This window comes from Engystomops pustulosus, chromosome 5 (assembly GCF_040894005.1).
Source record: "Engystomops pustulosus chromosome 5, aEngPut4.maternal, whole genome shotgun sequence".
NCBI lineage: Eukaryota > Metazoa > Chordata > Amphibia > Anura > Leptodactylidae > Engystomops > Engystomops pustulosus.
The window spans coordinates 108,022,236-108,049,564 of NC_092415.1; the positions used below are offsets into that span (position 1 = coordinate 108,022,236).

Genomic DNA, 27,329 nt, shown 5'->3' on the forward strand with positions numbered 1-27,329 from the left:
AGGCTCCTCATTAATGGCGCATTCTCAGATTGAGTTGATGTTACCAGTGAAGTGCCACAGGGGTCAGTATTGGGGCCAGTTCTTTTTAATTTTTTTATTGATGACCTTGTAGTTGGTTTACACAGTCAAGTTTCAATATTTGCAGATGATACTAAGCTGTGTAAAGTAATTAATACTGAGGTCGATAGTTTAGCATTACAGAGGGATTTGTGGAAGCTTGAGGAGTGGGCAGAGAAATGGTTGATGAGGTTTCCATGGCCCAAGTTATTCAATTGGGCCATGGAAACAAAAAGTATACGGTAATGATGTTCTAAACAGTCAATTATTTGGTAAAACTGGAGATGAACAAGACTTGGGGGTATCGGTGAATGGTAAACTTAATTTTAGTGACCAGGGCCATGCTGCTGCTAAAGAAAATAAAATTATGGGATGTATCAAGATAGGAATAGATTCTCATGATAAGGACATAGTTAACAGAGTAAAAAATACAAAAGTAGAGGTTATGGGCGGGCCCCCAGGGCCTTCCTTGGCAGCTTTAAAAAATTGCTATGTTCACCACTGGTTACTTCTCCCTGTAGCTCTGTCTTCTCCTCTTCCGCATGCACACACTATGATGTGGTGGGCTCGTGGCTGTGTGACATCAGTGTAGCAAATGGGCCGGAAGAGGTGAAGACGGCCATTTCTGTAAAGGGGGCCATCTGCTTGTTGGAGTAAATGGGCAAGTATGGCTTCAGTGCGGTCACCCAGCGGAGGAGATTAGGCCTCGGGGAAAGTGGTTGGGTTGGACGCTGGTGGGCCCTAGTCGTGTGAACAGCCCAGAGCCCATATGACACTTAATACGCCACTGACTACAAGTATAAGCAATTCTGTTACCTTGTTTGGGCCTAATGGGGAGGGATAGTCCACACTTTAATATCCTTCTGGGGCTTGATGATGTTGAAGGTCCCCCAGGCAAAGACAATAGTGGAGCTCTGATTATAATAGGTGCAGACACACCCATAGGAGGGCTCTAGGTACCCTCCTACCTGGGATCAGATCCAGGACCTTGGAGGAATTCTAGCTTCTCAATAGGAAGTCAGGGTTCCATTTAGAGAGATTAATATCTCTATGTTCAAGAATGCTAGAACCTAGTTAAACACAGTTATGCGCTAGCCTGGCTATCCCGATTCAAACAATGTATCTGGCCGTGGGCTGAGATGGATCATAACTCCATTACTATCCTTAACCGACATATTGGTTTGGAATTTATATGACCCGTTGTCTCAGGAAATCTAGGCTACAGCTCCCGGAGAGGTAATGACACTCTAGCGCTGAATCAATTTCCAGGATGGACTAAGGAAAGTATGTCCCTATGTGCCACAGAAGTGATAAAAATTCAAAGCAATGCCTATGACCTTCTGTGACGTGCTTGTAACGGGCTCTGTCTTTGTGCACTAGATGGACCAGTAAGGACAGGGCACCTGAGCTCTACGACAATGGCGCCTGGTAGCGGAGACCAGAAATAACCACTCCAGTTTCCTCTAGATTTCAATGCAGTGAAGGGCTGAGCAGCAGGCGTGGGAGGGGCAATCTCGTGACAAGCCAATCCTCATGACGTCACGGGGCCGGCAATAGTCAGCCTTAGTTTAGTTGCTGTTTCCGGGTCGGTGTCAGATCGGTAGAGACGGATCAGAAGACTCCTTCACGGTAACCGCTTCCAGTCTCACAGCCAACGCACAACATGAACAGGATTTTCGGAAAGTCAAAGCCAAAAGCCCCGCCGCCAAATCTGACAGACTGCATTGGAAGTGTAAGTGCCGGGATGGGCAGACACAATAGAGACGGTGGGTGGGAGACAGCCGGGGGTCCTTGCAGAGCGGGGGCTACATGACGTGATATGGCAGCGTTCCGGAGGGTCGCAGTTGCCCTCCCTCTATTGTGTGTATTACAACAATGCAAGTATCGTGCGGGGCGGGCGCTGCCAGTCACCGTCACGGGGTATTAGTCACATGTGACAGTAAACACTTCCTGACTGTCCGGTTTTCTAGGTGTGAACACCTCTCTAGTCAGGGCGCTGACGTCACAGGACTGTCACCTGAGCGCGCTCTCAGGAGTCAATCAATGTGAAGTGCCCGAGGCTTCCAGCTGCCCCCATGTCATGGCCACCTGAGTGTCCCATTGACTGCCCAGACAATTACGTTTTAAGCAAGTTGTCTGGGATCTTGATGGACATCAGCATAGCCAGTTCTGTAAGATGAAGGCCAAGGCAACACGACCATTTGTGACCTTAGGCCAGTGGCGCATGTACCTCATATATCATCCCCAGAGGACTGGACGCTGGCGATATATATGGATAGATAATGTACAGAGTTCCTGCTTCCCAGCTCTTATCACCATTACAAGTTGGTGCTAATGTTCTGTGGGGACTATGTATCTATCAAAACAGATGTGCCCGCCAGCCTATGACTACCTGCACAAAGGCCGCAAACAATGGACCCACTTTCTGCGGCCCATGTGTCATGATGGCAAAGGAGGTTGTCTAAGCTGTAAATATAGGACCTGTTCTTAGTTTTGTGGCTTGGGCAGACGGCTTGCACTCAGATCTGTAGAAACTATGGCCCAATGTATAAGTTCATACACATGAAATTGACCGTGTGCTATCCACTGAATCAGCAAAGTTCAAGGGCAAAAACTATGTTTGCGTGCATGTGGCCAAATATTGATTAAAAGCTCATATAAAACTGTTCTATGCAGGGGTGCACAGCTTTCATTTGTCTGGACAAGACTATTAAAGGAAACCTACCATTTCAGATCGTCGGTGTAAGCTGTAAACACCGAGCACCAGCTCAGGGTGAGCTGGTGCCGGTACTTACTTTCGTTAGCGTTATAAACCGTGGTATCACGGTTTTAACACTTTTAAAACTTTATAGCAGAAGCCGCTTCGGCGCTGCGCGCGACCGTGCCCGCGCAACGCCTGCGGCATTTCCTATGTAGGCGCGCGCACGCAGCGCCGAAGCAGTTTCTGCTATAAAGTTTAAAAAGTGTTAAAACCGCGATACCGCGGTTTATAACACTAACGAAACTAAGCACCGGCACCAGCTCACCCTGAGCTGGTGCTCGGTGTTTACAGCTTACACCGACGATCTGAAATGGTAGGTTTCCTTTAAAAAAACAAAATTGCACTCCGGATGATGATGAAAAAGAATTCCCATTCCCATGCACTATTTACTAAGGAGACTCAGACTATATTAATCCCAGAGAGGCCGATAATAATTATGCTGATACAGACCAAGAAGAAGACAAAGAATAACAAAATACAGACTATGCCAGGGCAGACCAGTCTATAAGCAATAATATAGACCACAGTTCAGTTCATGTTTCATTTTACTGAGCTCACTCTTTAACAACAATACATACCCCAGACCAAGCAAAAAAATAAATAATTTTTCCTTACTCTTCTTCTGTTCATTGTCATGTTTTAGAAAGTGGTGCTACCAGGATCAGGACCCAGTGGCGCTGGCACCATGAGAGGATCGAGGAGTCTAACTCATGGCTGCCAAGGCCTCACCAATAGGCCCTTTAAAGGTTATAGATCAAACATGGAATGGACAGGCCGCAGATGCCACACCCCTGGTTCCTTCTTAAACAGGATTGTTAAATTTAAAATTTACTTTAAATTTGAACCTGTCAACATGCTATCCCCCCCCCCTAAGCCCACAAACAGTGGCACCTTATGTATTATGCATGTGCTCCAGAGGTCCTTTTCTCATATACAGGCGGTCCCCTACTTAAGAACACTCGACTTACATACGACCCCTAGTTACAAACGGACCACTGGATATTGGTAATTTATTGTACTTTAGTCCTAGGCTACAATGATCATCTGTAACAGTTATCAGAGGCGTCTGTAATGAAGCTTTATTGTTAATCCTGATTCTTATGACAACCCAACATTTTTAAAATACAATTGTCACAGAGACCAAAAAAATTCTGGCTGGGGTTACAATGATAAAATATACAGTTCCGACCTACATACAAATACAACTTAAGAACAAACCTACAGACCCTATCTTGTATGTAACCCGGGGACTGCCTGTACCCACTTTGCAGCATTCAAGAGAAATCTGCTTTCTTGCTTTTGTAAGATGCAAGGAAATGGGGCTGCTCGAACAAGCAGTCAGGTAACCCCTCCCTCCTGACCTGTTTGCTCCGCCCACTCCAAGCATCTTGTCTTGCCTTGTAATGTCCATGTCACTGTCCCACAATTCCAAGATCTTGCACATGTGCACAGTGGTGTGTGCACAGCGGTCTATGCACAGTTCACCTGTGAAGCCAGAACAGTGCACAAAGTGCTGGCTCCAATATCACAGGTGCATTGGACATGCAGGAGAATGACATAGAGGCAGGGCTGGGAAGCAAGATGCTTGGAGTGGGCAGAGCAAACAGTGGCCGGGGGGGGGGGATTGCCGGGTTGCCTGGTCGAGCAGCCCCACCTCCTTGACTGCATCGTGCAAAAGTGTCAATCATTATACCACAAACAATATTTTACTTTTAACCCCCTCATGAATGTGTTCCCTGACTCCGTCTCACTGCTTATACCGTAAAGAATCCTTTGTTCTTTCAGATTTTTCACGCTCTTTTATGTGTAAACTGCTTGCACATGTATTAAGAAATGCCAGTGCCACATATGTGGTGAACGCAACTCATTTGTGTCATTGCTGCACTATACTCGACGCAACACAAATTTCTGAACATAAAAGGTTGTTACAGTGCTCAGTCAGACTGTGCGCCACATTTATCATGCCAAGTCCGACAAAAGTGTGTTGCAAAGCCCATGTTAAAGGTGCACCAAAAAAGAGTTGATCCAATCTTTTGGAGTGGTGCAGGGGGCGCCATATTCATGCAGAATGTGTGCCACAAATCCTGGATCTGGCGCCCTCTGCTCTCTACATAAGCAAACTGCCCAGTTTTTGACATATGTGCCCCAGTATGTGTAAAAATATCTGTGTATGGTCTATCCATGTCTAAATATATAAAGTCTCTTCTTAAAGGTTGACAGCAGAGCAGAGTCCATAGACAAGAAGATTGCTCGTCTTGATGCTGAACTTTTGAAATATAAGGACCAGATGAAGAAAATGAGGGAAGGGCCCTCCAAGGTAGGATTTTGTCAGCCAGTGTCTGTGTATGTGCTGTAACAGTTTAGTTCAATCAAGTGGATGGAAGGAAGACATATGCGCATATTCTAATACTGATCTTTAATTATGTAGCGCCTTCATATGCCGTAGTGCCTAAACGGATTCGGGGGGTCATATACAAATAAAATAAGACACTAAAGAGTACAAGCATAGTCATGGGAAACAATAGGATTGAGGGCCCTGCTCGCAAGAGCTTACAATCTGAGATATTATTTCAATATTCATGTTGTGTGTTGCCGCAGGAAGAGACAAAGCTAAAGAATACCCCTACAAACTTATATTGCTGAGCACTAATGGGCTTCATAGGTTTCCTTCAGTGCAGTTAAGACCTTGAATGACCTCATAAAATGTGCTGTCCCTTTTACACAGGTCATGACTGCACAATCTTGTCTAAATGCTACCTCCTGCATAGGAGCACTGGCTACAGCTCTTTATGTGGGGTGTAATGTTGTGTCAGTATTGGGGGTATTATGACCAGGTTGAAGTAAGATCCTGACCTGTTCTCTGCATGTGTAGAAGCCTATCTAATACATTACATACCACTTTGCTGAGTAACTGGGTGTGTTGTGAGGCTAGTCTCAGGTATTCAAACATGTATTAATGACAGCATTTATCATTATATGTATTCATGTGACATGTCATGTGAAGATAGTATTACTGTGACGCAGTCCTATCACTAATTGTAATTGTTATTACTGTAGGGCTTGCTTGGTGCTTTATTTCTCATTGATCTTTTATGAGATTTCACTTGCATTTTTTCTTCTGTAAACTTCTATAAAAATATACATGTGAATTGTTTGTTGAATTTCTGTGCATTACAAATAAGGGGGATTACTATTTTGTGCATTTTTTTTTTTAATTTGGATGGAGAAGTATCCTAGGACCTTTAAAAATTTTTCCAATTGATCATAGATGATGAAAGCACTGGTGCGCACACTAGACCAGACCCTTTCAGTTTTTCTAATCACTAGGGTCTTATGGTCAGACCCTTAAAGACCAGATGCTTATTCCCTAACCTAGCAATGGGAAGGAGTGTAGATAATGGGAAAACAATTTTAAGGATGTGTTGTAGCAGTGATATGTACTGATATCAATGTTCTTCCATTTCAGAACATGGTCAAGCAAAAAGCCATGCGAGTTCTTAAGCAGAAAAGAATGTAAGTAACTGACTAGATGGATGATGAATTGTCTTTTAACCCCTTCCCGACATTTGACGTAATAGTACTGCATCGCGTGAGGTGCGTTCCCGCAAAATGCAGTAGTATTACGTCATGCTTCTGGCACCAGCTCCTGAACGGAGCCGGCGCCAGAAGCTGCAGGTGTCAGCTATATGTTATAGCCGACACCTGCCTCTAACACCCGCGATCGGAGATTTCTCCGATCGCGGGTGTTAACCCCTGACACGCGCTGACCGCGGCGTGCAAGCGGCATTTCAGAAGAATTGGACCCCCCCCCCCGCGGCGCTTACCGGGGGGTCCACTGCTCCGATCGCAGCCCCGGGGCTGCGCGATCCTCCTTCCTGTAGCCGGGTCCCTGCCTCCTGACAGGACCCGGCTGTAACACACTGAGCATGCGCAGCATGCTCAGTGTGTTACATTACACAGTGTAATACATCTGTATTACACTGTGTAATGTGAAGAAGAGCTTGAACAAGTGATCAGTGGATCACTTGTTCAAGCTAACCTTGTAAAAGTTAATAAAAATGTTAAAAGCATTACATAAAATAATTTTTTAATAAAAATAATTAATTAAATAAAGTTAGAGTCCCCTAAACACAAATATTCCCTATACACATGCAATAAAGTGAAAAAAACACAAAATCGCCAAAACCCCCCACATATTTGGTATCGCCGCGTCCGTAACAATCCGTACAATAACTCAGAAACATTATTGGACCCGCTCGGTGAACGCCGTAAAAACAAAACCCGAAAAACACGCCAAAAATGTACATTTTTCATAAAATCTCTACACAAAAATGTTCTAAAACGGGATCAAAAAAAGTTATGTGCGCAAAAATGGTACCACTGAAAAGAACAACTCAACACGTAAAAAATAAGCCCTAAACTAGCTCTGTCAACCAAAAAATATTAAAGTTACATCTCCGAAAAGATGGCGATGCAAAAACAAATGAGATTTCCTCTATATTAGTTTTTATCCAGTAAAATTGTAAAAATAAATGAAAAACTATATAAATGAGGTATAACCGTAATCGTAGTGACCTATAGAATGAAGATAATATAATATTTTTAGTGTATGGTGTACGACCCCCAAAAAATACGAAAAGAAAGTAAACCAAAATTGACAATTTTCTTTTCACCCATACATTCAAGAGTTAATAAAACCTCATCAATAAGCTAATGACCCACTAAAATGAAGTATTTGTAAAGTGCATCTCATGTCGCAGAAAATAAGCCCTTATATGTCCAAATTGCCAAAAAAATAAAGATTGTATAGCCAATAAAAAGTGACAATGCATAATCTGCTCTGAATGGCACAGCTCCCCTTCGATGCCCCGGCGTGTGCCCATACAGCAGGTTACCACCACATATGGGGTATTATTATACACGGAAGAGATTGGGTATCAAATTTTGTGGAGCGTTTTGGTATTTTATCCACTGAGAATTTGTAAATTTTTTGAAAAACATATTAATTTAGCCCAAAAAATTTTACTTTCAAAATTGCATCCGATTTTGTTTTAACCCCTGTAAAACAATTAAAGGGTTAACAAACTTCATAAAAGTTGTTTCACGTACGTTGAGGGGCGTAGTTTCTATAATGGGGTAATTTATGGGGTTTACTTTTATTTAGGTCTCTCAAAGTGATTTGAAACCTGAGCAGGTCCCTCAATAGCAGGATTTTGCGTTTTTTATGAAAATGTGAAAAATCGCACCTAACGTTCAAAGGCCCATAACATCCTTCAAAAATAAGAGTATGCATAAAAAACCATGTCCACATAAATTAGACATTTAGTGAATGTTAGTTATTACGTTTTTTTGCGGTTATGACTATGTATGGAAAAAGTAGAACATTTTGAAGTTCAAAAATCAAAAATTTTTCCAAATTTTCACCAAATATCTGATTTTTTCATAAATAAATGCAAAACATACCACCAAAATTTTTCAAATAACCTGAAGTACGATGTGTCACGAGAAAACAATTTTAAAATCACTTGGATATATTAAAGCGTTCCGAAGTTATAACCACTTACAGTGAAACAGGGCAGATTTGAAAAAATGGGCCGTGTCAGGAAGGTGAAAAGTGGCTTCAGCGTTAAGGGGTTAAATGAGGTCACTCAACCTATAGCTGTACCACTGACAGGCCCCCAGAGTGCACGCGTTTCCATGTTGAATTGTTACAATTCTTATTTGATAGTTGTACATGTTACCACCTTTTTAATGTAAGTTTATCTAAATGTGTGAATATATATTTCAGGTATGAACAGCAAAGAGATAATCTAAATCAGCAGTCCTTCAACATGGAGCAAGCCAATTACACCATCCAAACACTAAAAGACACAAAAACAACGGTAGGCAAGCGGAGCTTAGATATCATAGCCATCCATCTTTATTGTGCCTAAATTGTATAAGGCCTGTATATTTCAGCAAAAAGTAGAAATGCTGACAGAATTTTGAAGTATTTGTAGTAAGTATTTAAGTATTTTCCGTCCCTCCTTATAAGGTACATTTTTCAGTTAGGTTTTGTGCATTGATTTTTTTTTTTTTATTTTTATAATTTTACAGAAACGGACTACAATGTATAGCATCTGGTCCAAAAGGGCCGTAGAGATTTACCTATATGTGCAGCTTTTACTTTAGGCACTTTATTTAAATGAAATCTGCCATCAAAACCAAGTACGATAAAGCAGGGACACTTACTCAAAGAACTAGGCACTAGGTAGATCGAAAATTTTATAATTTTAGACGGACTGTTACATTATTAGCTGTCTGTATTATATCATAGATGAGTAATGTATAACAGTGTTGTTTTTATTTTGCAATGTAAGGTGGAAGCAATGAAAATTGGCACCAAAGAAATGAAAAAGGCATACAAGGAAGTCAAAATTGATCAGATAGAGGTAAAGATAAAACATGTATTAGTTTCCTTTCTGTAACAGACATTTGTAAAATAGTAGATTTTAAAAGAGAACAAATTTTACCTGTGATTTTGTCAGTGAACATTTAGGTTGTATTTGCAGGTAGTCTTTTCAGGCTAGAAAAAAACTGAAGAAGAGATGACTTGGTGGAATTTTTTTGATGTGTACCAGGTGGCATAGGAAATAAGAGAGTCCAGTGGATGGGAGAGGTTTTGTCAGACCCTGGAGATTTGTCCAATCTTGTAGAACTATGGAAGTCTCTCTTTTTTTGGAGCCTTAAGGAGCTTCTAGGACAGTTGTCCAGGGAGGAAAAGAATATATTTTTGAAATGTGCTGAAAACCCCCACCTCCGCTTTTATACAAGTGTATAAAAAAAAACAAAACAAATTTACATACTCCCCTTCCGATGCTCTCTGCAGCTCTTCTTCTCTTCACTCCTAACTATGATGTGACGCCACTGCTGACGTCATAATGTGCGCCGGCTCTGTTATGAATGAAGAGGAGCGGCGGGGAGCATAGGAAGCGGAGTATGTCAGTTGTTTTACACACAGAGGGGCAGTAGGCATTTCATGAATAAGGGAGGGGGGCAGCAGGCATTACATTACTCAAGTCAATAAGTTTTTATTTTTTTTTGTAAAATAAGAGGCCTCCGCTCATACTCTAGTATATATTGGTAACTTATTCTTGCTTTCCTTATTGATGTGAACAGGCACACTTGGCTTTGAGAGTCCACTTGTTTTGACTCCTTCAGCCCCTATTTTTAAATCTGCCATGTGGCACTTTTATTATTATTTATTTATAGAGCACCATTAATTCCATGGTGCTGTACATGCAATAAGGGGTTCACATACATTACATATAAACAAGCATGAATGCAAGTACAAGGACAAAACTACAGTGATCAGGAGACCTGTGGAAAGAGGACCCTGTCTGTGAGGGCTCACAATCTATGCGGGAGGGTAAATAGATACAAGGGGGCAGATTTATCAAGTGTCTGAAAGTCAGAATATTTCCAGTTGCCCATGGCAACCAACCACAGCTCAGCTTTCATTTTACCAGTGCTCATGAATATTTTAAAGGGGAGCTGTGATTGGTTGCCATGAGCAACAGGAAATATTCTGACTTTCAGACACTTGATAAATCTGCCCCAAGATGTGGAAGCAGGACAGATCACTGATAGGGGGAGATTTACTAATCTGTCCACGGCAGAATTCTGTAGTAGTTTGCACTAAAAATGTGTCTGCATCACATCTATAAAGGGTTTTAGACAGTTTCCTGGCTCTCCTGATAGATGTGAATTAGGTGGGCAGCAGAGTTGAAGGGGATGGATTGAAGGGGGAGGGGGGTTAAAGTTACAGTGGGTATGGCAAGTATTCAGACACCTTTAAAATATTTTGCTTTGTTTCATTGCAACCAATTAGTAAGATTTAAAAAGGTTTTTTGCTCATTAATGTACACTCTGTGCCTCATTTTGACAGGAAAAAAACTGAAATGTAGAATTTTGTTTTGATAATTTTTCTGAACAAGAAAAACTGAAATATCAAATTGACATAAGAATTCAGCCACTTTGAGTAGAAGCATCTTTTGTGCGTAGGGTCATTTGTTTGGTTGGAAGGTGGATCTTCGACCCAGTCTTAAGTCCACAGCATTGTGGAATTGTTTTTCATCCAGGATAACTCTGTACTAGGCCGTACTCCTCTTTCCTTCAATTGTAACAGTCGTTCTGTCCCTGCAGCTTAAAAACACCTCCTTCATAGCATGATGCTTTTGGGATTGTATTTGGCAGGTGATGAGCAGTGCCTGGTTTTCTCCACACCTACCACTTAGAATTAACACCAAAAAGTTAAATCTTGGTCTTGTCAGACCAGAGAATCTTTTTTTTTTCATAGTCTGGGAGTCCTTCATGTGTTCAAACTGTTTGCAGACTTTCATATGTCTTGCACTGAGGAGATGCTTCTGTCAGCACACTCTGCCATAAAGCCCCGACTAGTCTATGGCGACAGTGATGGTTGAATTTGGGGAACTTTCTTCTTTCTCCCAACTATGGATTATGGAGGCCACTGTGCTTTTAGGAACCTTAAGTGCTGCTGTATTTTTTTTTCCTTGTCACAATTCGGTCTCTGAGCTTCTTGAGTAGTTCCTTAGACCTCATGATTCACACGTGCTCTGCTGTGCACTATGAGCAGTGAGGTCTTATATAGACAGTTGTGTGCCTTTCCTAATCAAGTCAAATCAGTTTATTTAAACACAGCTGGACTCCAAAGGAGGAGTAGAACCACCTCAAGGAGGATCAGAAGGAAATTTACAGCATGTGAGTTAAATATGAGTGACACAGCAAAGAGTCTGAATACTTATGGCCATCTAATATTTCAGTTTTTCTTGTAGATAATTTTTCTAATTTATTAAACAAATTATTTGCTTATATTTTCATGACCCATATTAATTCTGCTTATTCCTGGATACCCCTTTAAACATAAATGTTTGTGATAATAAAGGACATTAAGTGTATTATCAAAATCCTGCTTTAAAGGTAATCTACCATCAAAATCAAGCATAAAAAAACCAGGGACACTTACTCATAGATCTAGGCACGGTGACTTTTACAATTAAGCTAATGAGTCTGAGGACTAATAGCCCCTCTGGTTCCCTCAGCTGTGTTGAGGGAGCAGGGGTGGGGTGGTGAGAGTGGGTAACAGTCTGTGAATCACTGTCACAGTCCCTGTATCTATAAGTAAGTGCCCCTGGTTTAGCGCTTCTGCCTTCTCCTCTCCTCACTGCATAACACTGAAGAAGTGCTATGCAGTGAATAGTAGAGACGGCGGTTACGCGATTGCTGGATCTACAGGGCTTAATCAGAGCTTCTGGGTCTTATCAGACAAATAGCCCCATAGGCAGTAGTTTCCCTCTGTAACTGGGGAACTTATTGATGCCCCAGTCATAGGTGAAAACTTGAAAGTGAAAAATAAACTGTGCAAATACACCTCATGGGGAACATAATTAACGCCTTCCCGCTCTCCATCCGATATATCTGAGCTGAGCTGAACCGGCATCGGCAATCTGTAACCTATAGCTGACACCCCATTGCAACACCCGCGATCGGAGTGTGCTCCGATCGTGGGTGTTTAACCCGTTAAATGCCACGGTCAGTGCGACAGCGACATTTAACTTGGCTTTTTCCGCACGATCAGCCCCCCGAGCCGTTTTCGGGGGTGCCGATCGTTGCTATAGCAAGCTCCGATCTGTATCCCAGAATTGCCTGTAAGAACTGCCTGTAACATGTGCATAGGCTGACACTGCTAATATCTTGCAATACATCAGTATTGCAGAGTATTATCATGAACAAGCAATCAGATGATTGCTTGTTGATGTCCCATGATGGAAAATGTAAAAAAAGTAAAAAAAAATTTATTCAATAAAAAATAAAGTAAGAAATCAATAAAAATGCCAATAAGCCCCATAACATATAAAGAGACCTATAACGCAAAAAAAGTCTAAATCATAACACAAACCCCACATATATAGTACCACCGTGCTTGTAACAATCCGTAGAATAACAGTAAATAATTATTGAATCTGCACGATGAACGCCATTAACCCCTCGGCGCACCAGGACGTTATAGTACGTCCCCGGGGCTAGATGCTTAGCGCACGGGGACGTTCTATAACGTCCTGCTTCTGGCACCGGCTCACGAACGGAGCCGGTACCAGAAGCAGCGGCTGTCAGCTGTCTAGTACAGCTGACAGCCTGCGCTAACACCCGCGATCGGAGCCGGCTTGTTTGACCACGGCGTGTAAGGGTGTTTGCGCTGTGGATCGGATCCCCCGTGCCGCTTACCGGCATATTTGGTATCTCTGCGTCCGTAACAATCTGCATAATAAAACAGAATCGTTATTAGATCCGCAAATTGAATCCCGTAAAAAACAAAACAAAAAAAAGCTCCAGAAATAAGATCATTTTCAATTAATACCCTATAAAAATGCTCTAAAAAGGGATTTAAAAAAATGTTATGCACTCTAAAATAAGACCACTAAAAAGAACAATCCTTCTTGCAAAAAATAAGCCCTTAAACAGGCGAAAAATAAAAAAGTTATGCATATGAAAGACGGTGATGCTAAAATTATCAACATTTTTGCCAAATTACTTTTTTTTCAGTAAAAATGGGAAAAAAATAAAAAATCTATATAAATGAGGTCTTTTTGTAATTGTGGCGACCCATAGAATAAAAATAATATACTATTTTTATGGTATGGTAAACGGCCAAAAAAACCCCCATAAAAATCTTCCTGAAAAGTGATGATTTTCATTTCCTCCACCAACAAAGAGTTAATAAAATCTCACCAATTAGCCTATAGATTCCCCCAAATTACGTACCAGAAAAGTGCCTCTCATGTGGCAAAAGAAATAAGCCCCTATAGGTCCACATTAAAAAAAGAAAAAATATATAGCCTGTACAATGTGACATAGCAAATCTGATCTGGATGGCACCTCCTTCCCTTCTATGCCCGGCCGTGCGCCCATACAGCAGGTTACCAGCACATATAGGGTATCCGTGTACTCGGGAGAGATTGGGTAACAAACTTTGTGGAGCCTTTATTCATTTAATCCATTGTAAATGTTTAATTTTCCACCCAAAATGGGTGTATTGTGAAAAAATAATATTACAATTTGCAGATTGCACCTCCATTTTGTTTTAACCCCTATAAAACACGTAAAGCGTTAACGAACTTCTTAAAAGTGGTTTTTCATACGTTGAGGTGTGTAGTTTCCACAATGGGGTAATTTACGAGTCTCGTTATTATTTAGGCCTCTCAGTGTCAATTAGAAGTTGAGCAGGTCCATCTAAATACAGGTTTTGGTGATTTTACAAAAAATGTGAATAATGCAACCTAAATTCTGAGCCTCATAACATTCTAGTAAAATATGTGGAATCTTAAAAAACCATGCCAACATAAAGCAGACATTTGGGAAATGTAAGTTATGAATTTATTTGGGAGCTATGACTATCTGCATCAAAAGTAGAGAATTTAGAATGTTGAAGATAAAGAATTTTTCCAAATTTTTGCCAAATTTTGTTTTTTTTTTCATAACTAAACGCAAAAGATTTCATCCAAATTTTTAAACTAATTTGAAGTACAATGTGTCACGAGAAAACAATCTCAAAATCCCCTGTATATCTCATAGCGTTCCCACGCTATAACCACTTATAGTGACACAGGCCAGATTTGAAGAATGGGGCCGTGTCCTTAAGGCCAAAAGAGGCCGAGTCCCGTAGGGGTTATAAAAAACTGTTATAAACCCTCTAAAAATTATGATTTTTACCTATTCAATCCCACAAAAAATGCAATAAAAAGTGTTCAAAAAAACATATGTACTCCAGAATGATACTGGTGCAAAGTACAACATGTCCTGCAAAAAACAAGCCATCAACCAGCTCCGTAGCCAAAAAAGTAACAATGTCATGCTACTTGGAAGATGGAGATACAAAAATTATAGATTTTTCCCCACATTAGGGTTTTATTTGAGAAATTTAGTAAAACGTAAGAAAAAATATTCATGTCTGGTATCCCCGTAATCGTACAGACCCATAACATGATTATTAAGCTATACGGTGAACACCAAAGAAAAAAAAAAGTAAATAATGCAGTACAGCAGAATTGATGATTTTCTACTCCTGCCCTCAAAAAAAAGTCCCTAAATTTTCAACAATCGGGGATACCAACCCCAAAATGGTAATACTGGAAAAAGCATTTCATCCTGCAAAAAAAATGGCGTCACATGGCCCCAATACTGAAAAAGCGAAAATTTTATAGCCCACAAAAGGGGCCAATGAAGAAACTAAAATCCTGGCAGCTGCAGGCCGCTCCTTCCTGGCAGCTGCAGGGCGTGGCGGAGGTCCGGGGGCGTGGTGGAGACGAGACGCGACGCCGAGACGCGACGGGGAACGCGGGGAAGGTGAGGGGGAGGTGGAGGAGGGCAGCGGACCATACTTACATAGGTCCCCGCTACCGGAGACAGCAGATCTCCCGCTGGAGATCTCCGGTAGCGGGGACCTATGTAAGTATGGTCCGCTGCCCTGTGCCCAGCGCCATACATAGGGCGCACCGGACTATAAGGCGCACTTTGGATTTCCACGGAAATCCAATGCTTTTAAGTGCGCCTTATAGTCCGGAAAATACGGTATGTAAAATTTCATTCAAAACTGTCTCTATCCCCAAAATAGTCAATTCTGAAAATCTGGAAAAGCGATATTTATTTTGTAAGCAGCGTGACGTCAAAATAAATCATCCAGATATTTCAAAATTTTAGGAGACAAATCTATCTGCCTGAAAACGCAATGATTTAGAATTTTTCCAAAAACTCATCTTGTGTTTATTTACAAAAAGAAACCACTTACCAGCCAAAATTTACCACTAAAATGAAGTACAACATGTGGGGAAAAAACAATCTCAGAATTGCTTTGATAAGTAACAGTGTTCAAAAGTTATAACCATATAAAGAGACGCAGGTCAGAATCCAAAAAATGGGACTGAGCCTTAAGCTATAAAATGGCTGCGTCCTTAAGGGGTTAAATAAAAAATATACATTACTATTTCCCAATGTTATAAAAAATATCTCATTACACTATAAAAATATCGCCATAGACTATATACACATTATATATCAAAATGACCATTGCACACTAGGGAATTACAAATAAACAAATCCTGACTTTTAGAATCTGTATCAGCTAGGACCCCACCCATCTAAACTTTGTGAAACCTTTTGTCTTTAATAGATCGAATCTCATGATCTTCTCCACTTGCTCTATTACAGCCTTTGTCGAAGTAAACTTTTCTTGTACCCAGTTGATCAAAAAATTTTTTTTTTTAAACTGCCAATAGTACCAGATGAACCATAGCCAGTTTCCTTTTGGAGAGGCCAACAGGGTTCTCTGTCGGCCTAACCGAAGGTCTGCAGGCCCCCCCTCCCTCCCCTGTAAGGAAGAGCGGTGCGAGCCGGGACCCTGGTCTAACAGTCCGGCTGTTAACCCGTTTGATCCCGTGGTCAATGCTGTGACTGCAGGATCTACATGGCTGCAGAGGGAGGCGGTTCCCTCTTCTCCTGGCATCCTTAATGCGATTGCAGGGTGCCGTCTTCACTGCCGGGCAGCCGAGGACCTTATGAAGGTCCCCGGGTCTGTTCATTCCTAATGCACTGCAATACATGGTTAGTGCATTAGTATGAACTAGTGATCACATGATCACCAGTTCATATGATAGTATTGTAAAATTAAAAGAATTTAATTAAAATTCATTAAAATGTCCCAAAAGCCTCTAACACACATAAAACAAATAATGTAAAAAAAGTGGAATAAAGTGAAAGAAATGGAACATATTCGGTATCATCATGTCCCAAAATTCCCAATCTATAATATTATAAAACATTTTTTTTTTTACCAGCAGTAAAACCCAGAACGGAAAAATGCGCTCAATTGTCTGAATCCCCGCTGTTTTGATGTAATAAAAAGTGATTATAAAGGTTGCACTGTCCCCAAAATGGTAGCACATGTCCTGGAAAAATTGACATATGAATAAGTTATTGGAGTTAGAATATGGTAAAATTAATATATATTTTTTTTTGAAGAGACAAAGGTTTTGATTGTTTTAAAATCTATTAACACCTAATTAAATTTGGTATCCCTGTGATCGTAGCAAGCCAAAGAATATATTAGAGATGCCATTTGGAGTGCACAGTGAAAGACGTAAAAAGAGGGTCCACAGGAAAAAGGTGCAAATGCAGTTTCTTGTCAGTTTTACTGCATTTGGCATTTTATTTTCACTTCCCAGTACAAGGGATGGAATATAAAATACTGTCACTAGGAACTACAATTTGTTACGCAGAAAACAAGCCTCCACACAGCTCTGTACACAGAAAAATAAAAAAAGTTTTTGATTTTTAAAGTAGGGAGCAATAAAGTAAAATGGAAAAAGCCCATCAGGTACAGGGGGTTTGTGGTACCTGAGGCCACATTCACACATGGCATTTTGGTTGCGTTTTGGATAAGCAATAATGGATAATCGCTCCACTAGTGATCTAAAGTTATAACCGGATAAAGTGACACATGCTGGTTTTGAAAACTAGTCCTTGGTCATTAAGGCAAATGAGCCTGGTCACGAAGGGGTTAATTCTGACTTCAGCAATTTTCCATATTAGGTCTCAATTTCTTTTCTTTTATCCTATTTTGTCTGTTGCCCAAATCACTTCGGTTTATAAAGCTGCATGGTTGCCTTGCGCTGCTGCTTCACTTAGTCAAGGTTATCTGCTGTCCCCCCACTTGCAGCTAAAGTCAAATTGCTAAGTATTTTTTTTTTCCCTTTATTGGTTTGTCATTATTGCATTGCACTATGAATGTGTTCTGGTTGTGCTGAGAAAGATTGTGTCGTATAGGATTTACAAGATCAGTTAGAAGATATGATGGAGAATGCAAATGAAATCCAGGATGCTCTGAGCCGTAGTTATGGAACACCTGAAATTGATGAGGACGACCTGGAAGCTGGTAAGGAAGCATGTGTCCATTGATGTGAGGAGATACTGATCCACGTGCTTAGGCATTTCCTTCTCTCTAAGCTCTGGCCTGTGTTTCTTTCTCAGAACGGCTTTTCAGCATTCCTGTTTTATAACATGCTGTTTATGAATTATATTCACCTTCTGCAGTACTCGGGAGGTGGCTCATAAGAAGGAGAGTTTGTTTGTAGCTTTAATTAAAGGGACATTTCAATATTTCACATTTGTGGGAAGCTGTTACCAGAAAATTACCTATTTTGTAAGAATTTTTAAATGGATGTCGTAACTATATAATATATTATAAAATAATATAATATATTTTAAAATCTTCCTTTCTGGACAAAACTAAGCGGCAGACCATAATAGGTAGAAACACTAGAAATCTGTGTAAGCATACCTTCATGTGTGTTAGTAGCAGCAGGACTGAGAAAAATGCATTTACATTCCTGGATTGCAGCTGAACTTGGTGCACTGTTTTTTTTTTTTTTTTTTATTTCTACATTAAATCTGCTCCCCAGACCCTCCCCAAAGCTGTAATTTCTAACCAAAAGTTCAGTGAAGAGTTTTCACTTGGAAGTGCACCAGAGAGCAGCTTGGATCTTGGAATGTAAATCCATTTTTCATAACACACACAAAGCCCTATGGCCATCAGACTTCTGTAAAGCAAGTTAGTAATCCTGTTACTGGAGCCCAGGCAAAATTAAAATGGACAACACATTCCCTTTAAAAGGAGTCTACAACCACGTAACTCCCCCACATGTAAATGCAGCATTTAAGGTTTTACGAGATGTACCTCTGTTTCTCAGCAAAGATCTCCAAAACCATGCTGCTCTTAATTGAAGTTGGTAGACTCGTTTTTATAGGATATATCAAAATTGTGTGTCATTTCTGGAAACTACACCTCCTGTATTTGTTACTGAAAAATAGTATGTTTGCATTAAGCTAGCACCGCATGCTGTGGGGATTTACCAGCACTTCATGTTCCCCCTGCAAGCTTTACCGGATACTCCAAGAGGTACCAGCCTCTTGGTGAACTTGCCTGCCGGATCAATTCTACACCACACCTGGCCTGGCATAGACTGATGCCATATTCTATGTCGGGAACTTGTGCAGGCATCCCAATTGGCATGGATTAAGGGGGAAAAGTCGCCAGTACAACCCTGATAACACCCCCTTCCAGTGTGTACTTGTAATTACAGATTTTTGTGAAGTATGCTTTGGTTATGGATCCCTCTGGAATCTGCTTTTAATGGTATTGTATAATAACAGAGCTGGATGCCCTGGGAGATGAACTTTTGGCTGATGAAGACAGTTCCTACTTGGATGAAGCTGCCTCAGCTCCTGCAATTCCTGAAGGCATGCCGAGCGACTCAAAAAATAAGGTATTGGAAAAGTTTTCCAGAATAACATGATACAGCCAGTTTATGCAATTAAATGGTGACTAAGGGAAATGTTGGAATGTGACTTATTTGTTTTCTCTGCCCATAGGACGGTGTATTGGTAGATGAATTTGGACTACCACAGATTCCAGCTACATAATTGTGCTCCATGCTACAACCTGCTGAAGTACACCAGTTCATCTTCTTTTCAGTGGAATTTCTTTCTTCTTTTCCGCTTTCAATTTAACTAACCGAACAAAAGTTGAGAGCTTGGTTTTCATATTTTAACCTTTGCTAAAGTCACTACATCCGGATTCCTGGGAAAAATACGATTTACTTTTAGTGATTTTTTTTTTTGGAAGGGGGGGGGGGGAATCAGGTCTCCACAGCCCCAATGAAGATCTGGTCCGGTGCTTCCAATGTGCATGAAAAAGCAAAAATCTGGTATTTTTTTATATAAAACATCTAAGACTCGGAGACTTACAGAGATTGGATACAACCCCCAAAGTTGTGAAGAAAATAATGCTTTATTTTCTAGACAAACAAAATATCTTATCTCTTTTGCTACATGTTGCTGTAGGGTTAAGTGTTGACATAAAAGACAGTAGGTTATACAGCCTCTTCTTGTTGCGTCTAGAATATTTTCATACCTACTTTACAGCTTCATAACTATAATTTGCATCCGTAAAACTACTGTTGTGTGTGTGTGTGTATATATTTTTCAGATCATTTTCTTTTTTTCCTTATTAAGTAGTAGTCATGGTAACAAGAAGACTTAACTCCGAATATTGCTTGTGTATTAAGTAATTTAATAAAAGAGTATGCTTGCTGTTGAAATGGTGCTGTGCCTGCTCTATTTACATGTTTAATTAAATTTCACTTCCAGATATACTTTTCTCATTAAAGGGCCAAGGTGTAATTTTAATATGTGAGTTCCTGGCCTAACAATGTGCTTCCTTTTACAATGAGTCCTGAATCTCCTTACACTGCAAGGAAAATAAGGCTTAAAGGAGTTTTCCTACTAGTTGAAGTTAGGCCCTATCCACAGGATGTGCATTACCATTCTGCTCCATTCATCTCTATGGAGCTGATGGAAACTGCCCCTAATGTAGGGGGCAAGGGGAGGAATTGGATGCTCTCTAGCTATCCCTCCAGTGGTGACCTATATCACTTCAGTTGGTTGATGGCAAAAGAAGCCATAGCCTACTACTTTCTCATATCTATAGGTCTTTGATGCAACAGACATTACTTCTGATAGTGGTGGGAAAACATTTAGTTTCCAGTGCCTAGCTATTACTAATCTGGATACAGTATTTTGGATGCCATGATTCTGCTCTTGTAAGGCAGAAATTGCAAATCAAGGCTCAGTAAAGCCAAGACGGGCCCATGTTATGTAATGGACCTAGTCTGTGCTCAATAATTTCATATATTGACTTCCAAAAGGGTTGAAATGTAGGGAAATCCTAGAAGGCATTGCATGCCTTGCATGCCACATCCCTTCCTGCAAAATGGGGAGGTGGACAGATATGCAAGGTGAAAAAGATCTTGTGTACAGTACCACCCCAATATACTTGAGATTTGCTAAGACATATACTTTGGTCAAGTTGAACAATTGTGTTATTTACATGGGCTTGTGCCCACATATTTAATATGTCATGACCGATTTGGCAAGCTCGGTGTAGCGCTGCGTAATCAGTGTGTGCTATATAAATAAAGGAATTATTATTATGTTGTGGGTTATTGGTAAAATGGGCCAGTTTAGTCAAATTGTCCATAAACCAGCACAGAGTAATGTGGGTATTGAGATGTGTGAGTGCAAACTTTCCTTTGGATCTAAGGAAAGTCACAAATATTAATCCCTTATTGATGATAATTTTAATCCCCTTACTTTGCAATTTTCCTGAGTTTTATTACAGTTTTTGCTCCTATCATTCAGTGATGGTCAGTGTCAGATTCAACAATGTGGGTGGAGACACTTTGATTCCTCTGTGCTACGAGATGCTGTGTGTTGACATTGTGCTTACATTTTTAGGGTACAGGGTTTCTTTTATCTATGTAGAACTGTCTACATGGCTCTGTAAAGCGGTTGGTGTCTGCTCTGCACACAGCTGCTGGACAGGAAGTTCCTCCGTATGTAGTGCTTATTGCCTCCTGCCCCGCACCGTGCAGTACATGGGAAGCTAGTCATGCCAGAGGAATCTTCATGGTCAGGATTGTATGCTTGTAACCAGGGACAACCAAAATGTAAACACCAACACCAAACACCAACTACTGGTTGGAATTATATATGTGAAATGTTGTATTTTTGTTAACTGAAAGCTGACATGCTACCCAACCAAGAGGTGCCATGATTTCAACATCTTTTGCCTCTTTCTGTAAAGTGGGTCACCCATATCCCTAGGTATTGTATACCAGAAGACCACCAGTCAAGAGGGTATGTATTTTTTTTATATAAAGGAAAGCGTATCTGGGGTTAGAAACCTAGGCAGAGCTTGAGTTTTGGCATTATTATGTATCATAAGCTAGACATTTCCAAAAGTGTAAATTGCATTTTCTAATAATTTTTCTGATTGTTTTAGTGATAAGATAATGTCATCTGTATATTGTAAAAAGATGTGATTGACAGGCCTGGAGCCCGCACCCGGCCAAGGGCCGGGGCCCTGGGGTAGTGGAGGGGCCCACTCAGGCCCCCGGATCAATTGTACAAGTGTCGCTATAAGACACTGGTACAATTGATCACCATCCGGATCGATCAGTTTTCTGACTCTATGCTGCGCTCCCGACCAGCACAGCATAGAGGCAGAATCTAAATCTCACCTGTCCCGGTTCCCACGATGCGGCGCTCCACATGGTATGCGACAGCTCTGAAGCCGGCACACATGATGACGTCATCGGATCACGTGTGCCGGCTTCAGACGCGTACCCGGCAGGGGCAGGGGGCGCAGTGTGGCCACTGGAGGGCGGCCCACGGAGGGGCCCACTGAAACCTGGAGCCGGCCCTGGTGATCGGTGTCCCCAGTGTTAAGCTTGTGTATCCCAATGCTATGTTGAAGGGTATAGGCAAGATATTACAATAAGGGGGAATCCCTGCCTAGTCCAATTGGTGATATCAAAGGGGTCAATCAGGGACCTGTTGGAATATACTCTGGCTGATGGGGCAGAGTATAATGCCTTTATGGCATTTAAAAATCTCCCCTTTGAATTCCATTTTACCTAAAGCCGAAAAGGTGTACAAGCAGTGTATTTGATGAAATGCCTTCTCAAGGTCCCGCACTAGAAGAACAGTAGGGTTTTGGCGTTTTTCCAGGCGATGTGCCAAGCCAATGATCCTTCTGGTATTTTTAGAGGCTTGTTTATGTCTAATGAACGCAACTTGGTTCATACTGGTAAACATTCCAGGTGCGTTGCACAGACTTTAGCATAAACTTTTGTTTCCACAATTGATAAAGAATTCAAAAATGTTTGGAGGTTCTAGGGACTTCCCAAGTTTTTGTAGTTTAACTATGAGAACCTGCTGGTTTTCTTCAGGAATGAATATACAGTCATATGAAAAGGTTTGGGCACCCCTATTAATCTTAATCATTTTTAGTTATCAAAATTTGGGTTTTTGCAACTCCTATTTCAGTTGGATATATCTAATAGCTGATGGACACCGTAATATTTCAGGATTTAAATGAGGTTTATTGTACTTACAGAAAATGTGCAATATGCATTAAAACAAAATTTGACAGGTGCAAAAGTATCCCTTATCATTTGCTTGATTTTAATACTCCTAACTACTTTTTACTGACTTACTGAAGCACTAAATTGGTTTGGTAACCTCATTGAGCTTTGAACTTCATAGCCAGGTGTATCCAGTCATGAGAAAAAGTATTTAAGGTGGCCACTTGCAAGTTATTCTCCTATTTGAATCTCCTTTGAGGAGGCATCATGGGCTCCTCAAAACTACTCTTAAATGATCTGAAAATAAAGATTGTTCAACATAGCTGTTCAGGGGAAGGATACAAAAAGTTGTCTAAGAGATTTAACGTGTCAGTTTCCACTGTGAGGAACATAGTAAGGAAATGGAAGACCACAGGGACAGTTCCTGTTAAGCCCAGAACGGGCAGGCCAAGAAAAATATCAGAAAAGAAGAATAGTGAGAACAATCAAGGACAATCCACAAACCACCTTAATGGCCAATCACAGCAATCACCAATGCGTTACCACGTTGGTTGGTCCACACTTGAACATGCATACAGGCCATGGAGGATGAGTACATTACTTATTTTCTGTAACTGTACACACTCATGGTCAGTTCTACTAATAATGCTTTTCACTACTCTTTCTGAAATCTTGTGGAGAGAACAAAGTAGTAGTGGTAGTGGTTTATGATGAAAGTATGTTCTTTTTATTTCAACATTGTTCACTGGGGTGTTCGGTAATTCTTCTGTAACCAATGCCGTCACTATGTTCCGCAACCATAAGCCCACCATTGCCTGATATAATCTCACTGCAACAGAGAAAGTTTCAGCACACAGTTGGAGGGGGAAGTGCTCATGCAAACTGTGAAGCTGCAGCACCAAGTGGCTCTGGTAACAATCCCAGGAGCACTTCAGGCTAATTAGAAAAAATGTCAAAGTTCATTTTAAAAAACTAAACTTTATATACATACTGTAGGGTGACTGTGTTTTTTCCTGTTCTACCTGCAGTACAGTTTACTTGCTTCTTTTCCTACTCATATTACAGCTTTGGTAAATTTTTAACTTTTTAGGTAATATGAACTTCCAACACATAATACACGAAACCAAAATAGAAAAATATTTGGAGTGGATTTCCTTTATTTTGATAGCTGCAAAAATGAAGCCTACTTCTCTCCTGTAATAGAGCAATACGCCTTTAAAAAGTATAGTATACTTACTATGCTTCTCAATACAACTGTATGAAAACAAACATATACTGATGGAGAGGCAGACATATAGTACTGTACAGATACACAACTGGACGAGTTTGTAGTTACTTTGGTTTATCTGCTGGATGTAATTCATCTGATACAATCTGATTTTGAATATGTGGGATGAAAAAAAAATACAAAAACAATAAAAATGAGATGTGTTGTGGCCTGAGAAATTAATAAAAGCAGTAACAACATATGTAATTTTAACACCTTAATATTCTATACATCTTCATCATCACTACACGATGCTTCAGCAGTAACGCAACATTCACTTTCCAGCAACAGGTTGGCTTCAGTAGGTAAACACGGGTCTGGAAGAAAGTCAAAACTCATTAGACAGGGTCATATACATTCAAGAGATTCATTATTTACTTAAATTTTCTCTGACATTTCCTCCTCATTAGCTCTGTTGGAAGGAAAACAGCAATCATAGGAATGGGAAGGCATAACTGCTGCAGCTCATGAATAAACTGAGCATCTGTATCCAAATGCAGAGCAATGCTGGAGAACTGAAACAGCGCTCTGACATGGGATACACTAACAACTCTTCTAAAATCTTTAGTGTTTGAAAATGTTTACACTGTTTTGCCTATTGTGCCACTTACAGTCATAGGTGTTATTTATTGCGCATGCCTTGTTTGATGTATCCAAGTCCTCGCAGATGTTTGTTGGTGATCTTGAAGTATCTGGCATTTCTGACTGGTTTATAATTGGAGAGTCTGGTTGACAGTCTGCAGAGGATATGGGATTGGAGACACTTTGTGGTGGAGATAAATTCATCGGAGAACCTGGCTCTGAAGTTATCCTTTCACATGCACTCGGATTTGTTGCTTGAGGTATAGAAAAAATTGTCGGTTCTGAAATAGAGAAGCTCAAGATGTCAAATATAGATCTACTTATCCTATTTGAGGTCCACTGGGGCTAAAAAAAAAAAAAAAAAAAACCCCCATCAAGTACAAAAATATTACTTGTAGAAACTGTAAAATGTTCAGCATTTGTGGGTTTTGCCTACCAAACTATATATATTTTTTTGTAAGTCCACAAGCTCTCATGAGGTCAGGAAATTGGGCAGGACACGAAGGTGCTGTTTGTTTACTGGTATGTCCTGCAGGAGCGGACTGGGAATTTAACCCCTTAAGGACGCAGGGTTTTTCGGCTGATTTCCCACTCTCCAACTTCAAAAATCCATAACTTTTTCATTTTTACGTGTACAGATTTGTGTGAGGGCTTATTTTGTGCGTAACAAATTTTACTTTCCCGTAATGTTATTTATTTTATTTGCCGTATACTGTACTGCGAAGCTGAAAAAAAATTCCAAATGTGGGCTCAGTTTTTACGACTTTCACTCTTCGCTCCAAATAACACGCCTACTTTATTCTTTGGTTCGGTGCGATCGCGGTAATACCAAATTTATATAGGTTTTATTGTGTTTTAATACATTTTCAAAAATTAAACGAATGTGTACAAAAAAGAAAAATATTTTTTTGCCATCTTCTGACGCTAATAACTTTTTCATACTTTGGCGCACGGAGATGTGTGAGGGGTCATTTTTTGCGAAATGAGGCGACGTTTTCATTGCTACCATTTTGAGGTCTGTGCGACATTTTGATCATTTTTTATTTCATTTTTTATGTTATGTAAAAAGGTGTAAAAGTCGCATTTCGGACATTTGGGCGCCATTTCCCGCCTTGGAGGTCACCGCCGGCCGTAACCGTTTTTATATTTTTTATATCGGGCATTTTGGGATGCGGCGATACCTAATATGTCTGTGATTTTTACTGTTTGTTATGTTTTATATCCGTTCTAGGGAAAGGGGGGTGATTTGAACTTTTAATATTTTATTAATTTTTTTTATTTTTTAAACTTTTTTTTTCTTTTTTTTTTTACTATTTTTTAGACCATTTAGGGTACATTAACCCTAGATGGTCAGATCGCTCCTACCATATACTGCAATACTACAGTATTGCAATATATGGCATTTTTGCAGGTCATACATTACAATGAGCCACTGGCTCATTGTAACGAACCTGCATAATCCATGTAGCCTCGTGTCAAAAGAAGACCCGAGGCTACCATTGTAACCGATCGCCGCCCCCCGATGACATTCGGGGGCGTGGCGATCGAAAAAAAGATGGCGGCACCCGCGCGCCGCCGTCTTTTAAACGCCGCCGGCGACTTTGCAAGCAAGCACCGACCGCGGTTATTAGCGGTGGGGGTTTTGCGCAAAATGCAAAAACCCCCACCTCTGTATGAAAAGGACTCAGCCCGTGAGCCCTCTTCATACATCCTTTATACCTCTGCGCCGTAGAGGTATACCTGTGTGACATCACATGACCATGGACCGGTGTACATCTACAGGAAGTAAATAATCAAGCTTCCTGTTGCATGACAGCAAGCAGAGATCTAGAAAACTATGAGGAATTGATACAGAAAGTATATTGGAAAATTTAATATGTTGTTACACAAAAAATATTATTTGCTGTAATGTGCTTAAAGTGGACAACCCCTTTTAGCCTCGGGTCCTGCTCCTACAATTGGTAAATTGTACGTGGATGGGCTAGCTGCAGTGCAGAAACAGCATGTGAGATTACCGGATGGTAGATTATTATTTACCTCCCTTCATTTCCTATAACTTTGTAGGGCCACATTTATGAGAAAAATAAGTTTATAAGATATGCAAATTAGTCTGTGGGGCTCTCCAGGGCACCACTGTTATATAAGCTGCGTTCTAAGAGCCGGTGATGTCACCACCCCACTTTTTAAATCTCGTGCTGGGTGCAAGATTTTCCCATTCCCTGCATTGCGGGTTAGATGCCTAGCGCAAGATTTGAAAAAGAGTGCCTTGGGACATCACTGGCTCTGAGTACACTCTTGGAGCGGAGCATAGTCACATTTTACATACTATAAAATGTTTATCTTTGGTATGATGTGTACTTTTCAGATACTTCATTTGGGTGTCTAGATCTAATTGATGAGATTTTATTAACTATATCCAGGTGTAAGAAAGTCATTTTGTGGCATGTATCTTTTTAAATCACTTTTTAGAACATTTTTTGTTTTTTTGATATTTTATTATACATCTTTATGTAAAGGCAGTGTTGGGGGATTTTTTAATTCTTTTATTATATTTACTATAATTAATCATACAAATTTTCTTTGCAAATGTTTCCCTTTTTTGACTTGCACAAGAAATGGATCTTTT

At 40.5% G+C, this 27,329-nt stretch overlaps 2 protein-coding genes across 13 annotated transcripts in view; one reads left to right on the forward strand and one right to left on the reverse strand.

Annotated features, from left to right (window-relative positions):
• The first annotated feature begins 1,650 nt into the window (after positions 1-1,650).
• On the forward strand, positions 1,651-20,028 carry CHMP5 (charged multivesicular body protein 5). Its single transcript, XM_072152847.1, has 8 exons — positions 1,651-1,789; positions 5,031-5,135; positions 6,285-6,331; positions 8,607-8,700; positions 9,178-9,249; positions 17,696-17,804; positions 19,082-19,194; positions 19,301-20,028. Exons 1-8 carry the CDS (start codon positions 1,721-1,723, stop codon positions 19,349-19,351), a joined length of 660 nt encoding a protein of 219 aa, XP_072008948.1. The 5' UTR covers positions 1,651-1,720; the 3' UTR covers positions 19,352-20,028.
• A 2,823-nt stretch (positions 20,029-22,851) lies between these two features.
• The window catches only part of LOC140133134 (uncharacterized), a 75,921-nt gene continuing 71,443 nt past the window's right edge, over positions 22,852-27,329 (reverse strand). For all 12 annotated transcript variants that reach the window (XM_072152840.1, XM_072152839.1, XM_072152837.1 and 9 more), the window contains 2 exons: positions 24,733-24,984; positions 22,852-24,438 (listed from right to left, as the gene is read on the reverse strand). In XM_072152840.1, the coding sequence (XP_072008941.1) occupies positions 24,347-24,438; positions 24,733-24,984 (344 nt within the window). In that variant the 3' untranslated portion in view covers positions 22,852-24,346. The remainder of the gene's footprint in view (positions 24,439-24,732; positions 24,985-27,329) is intronic.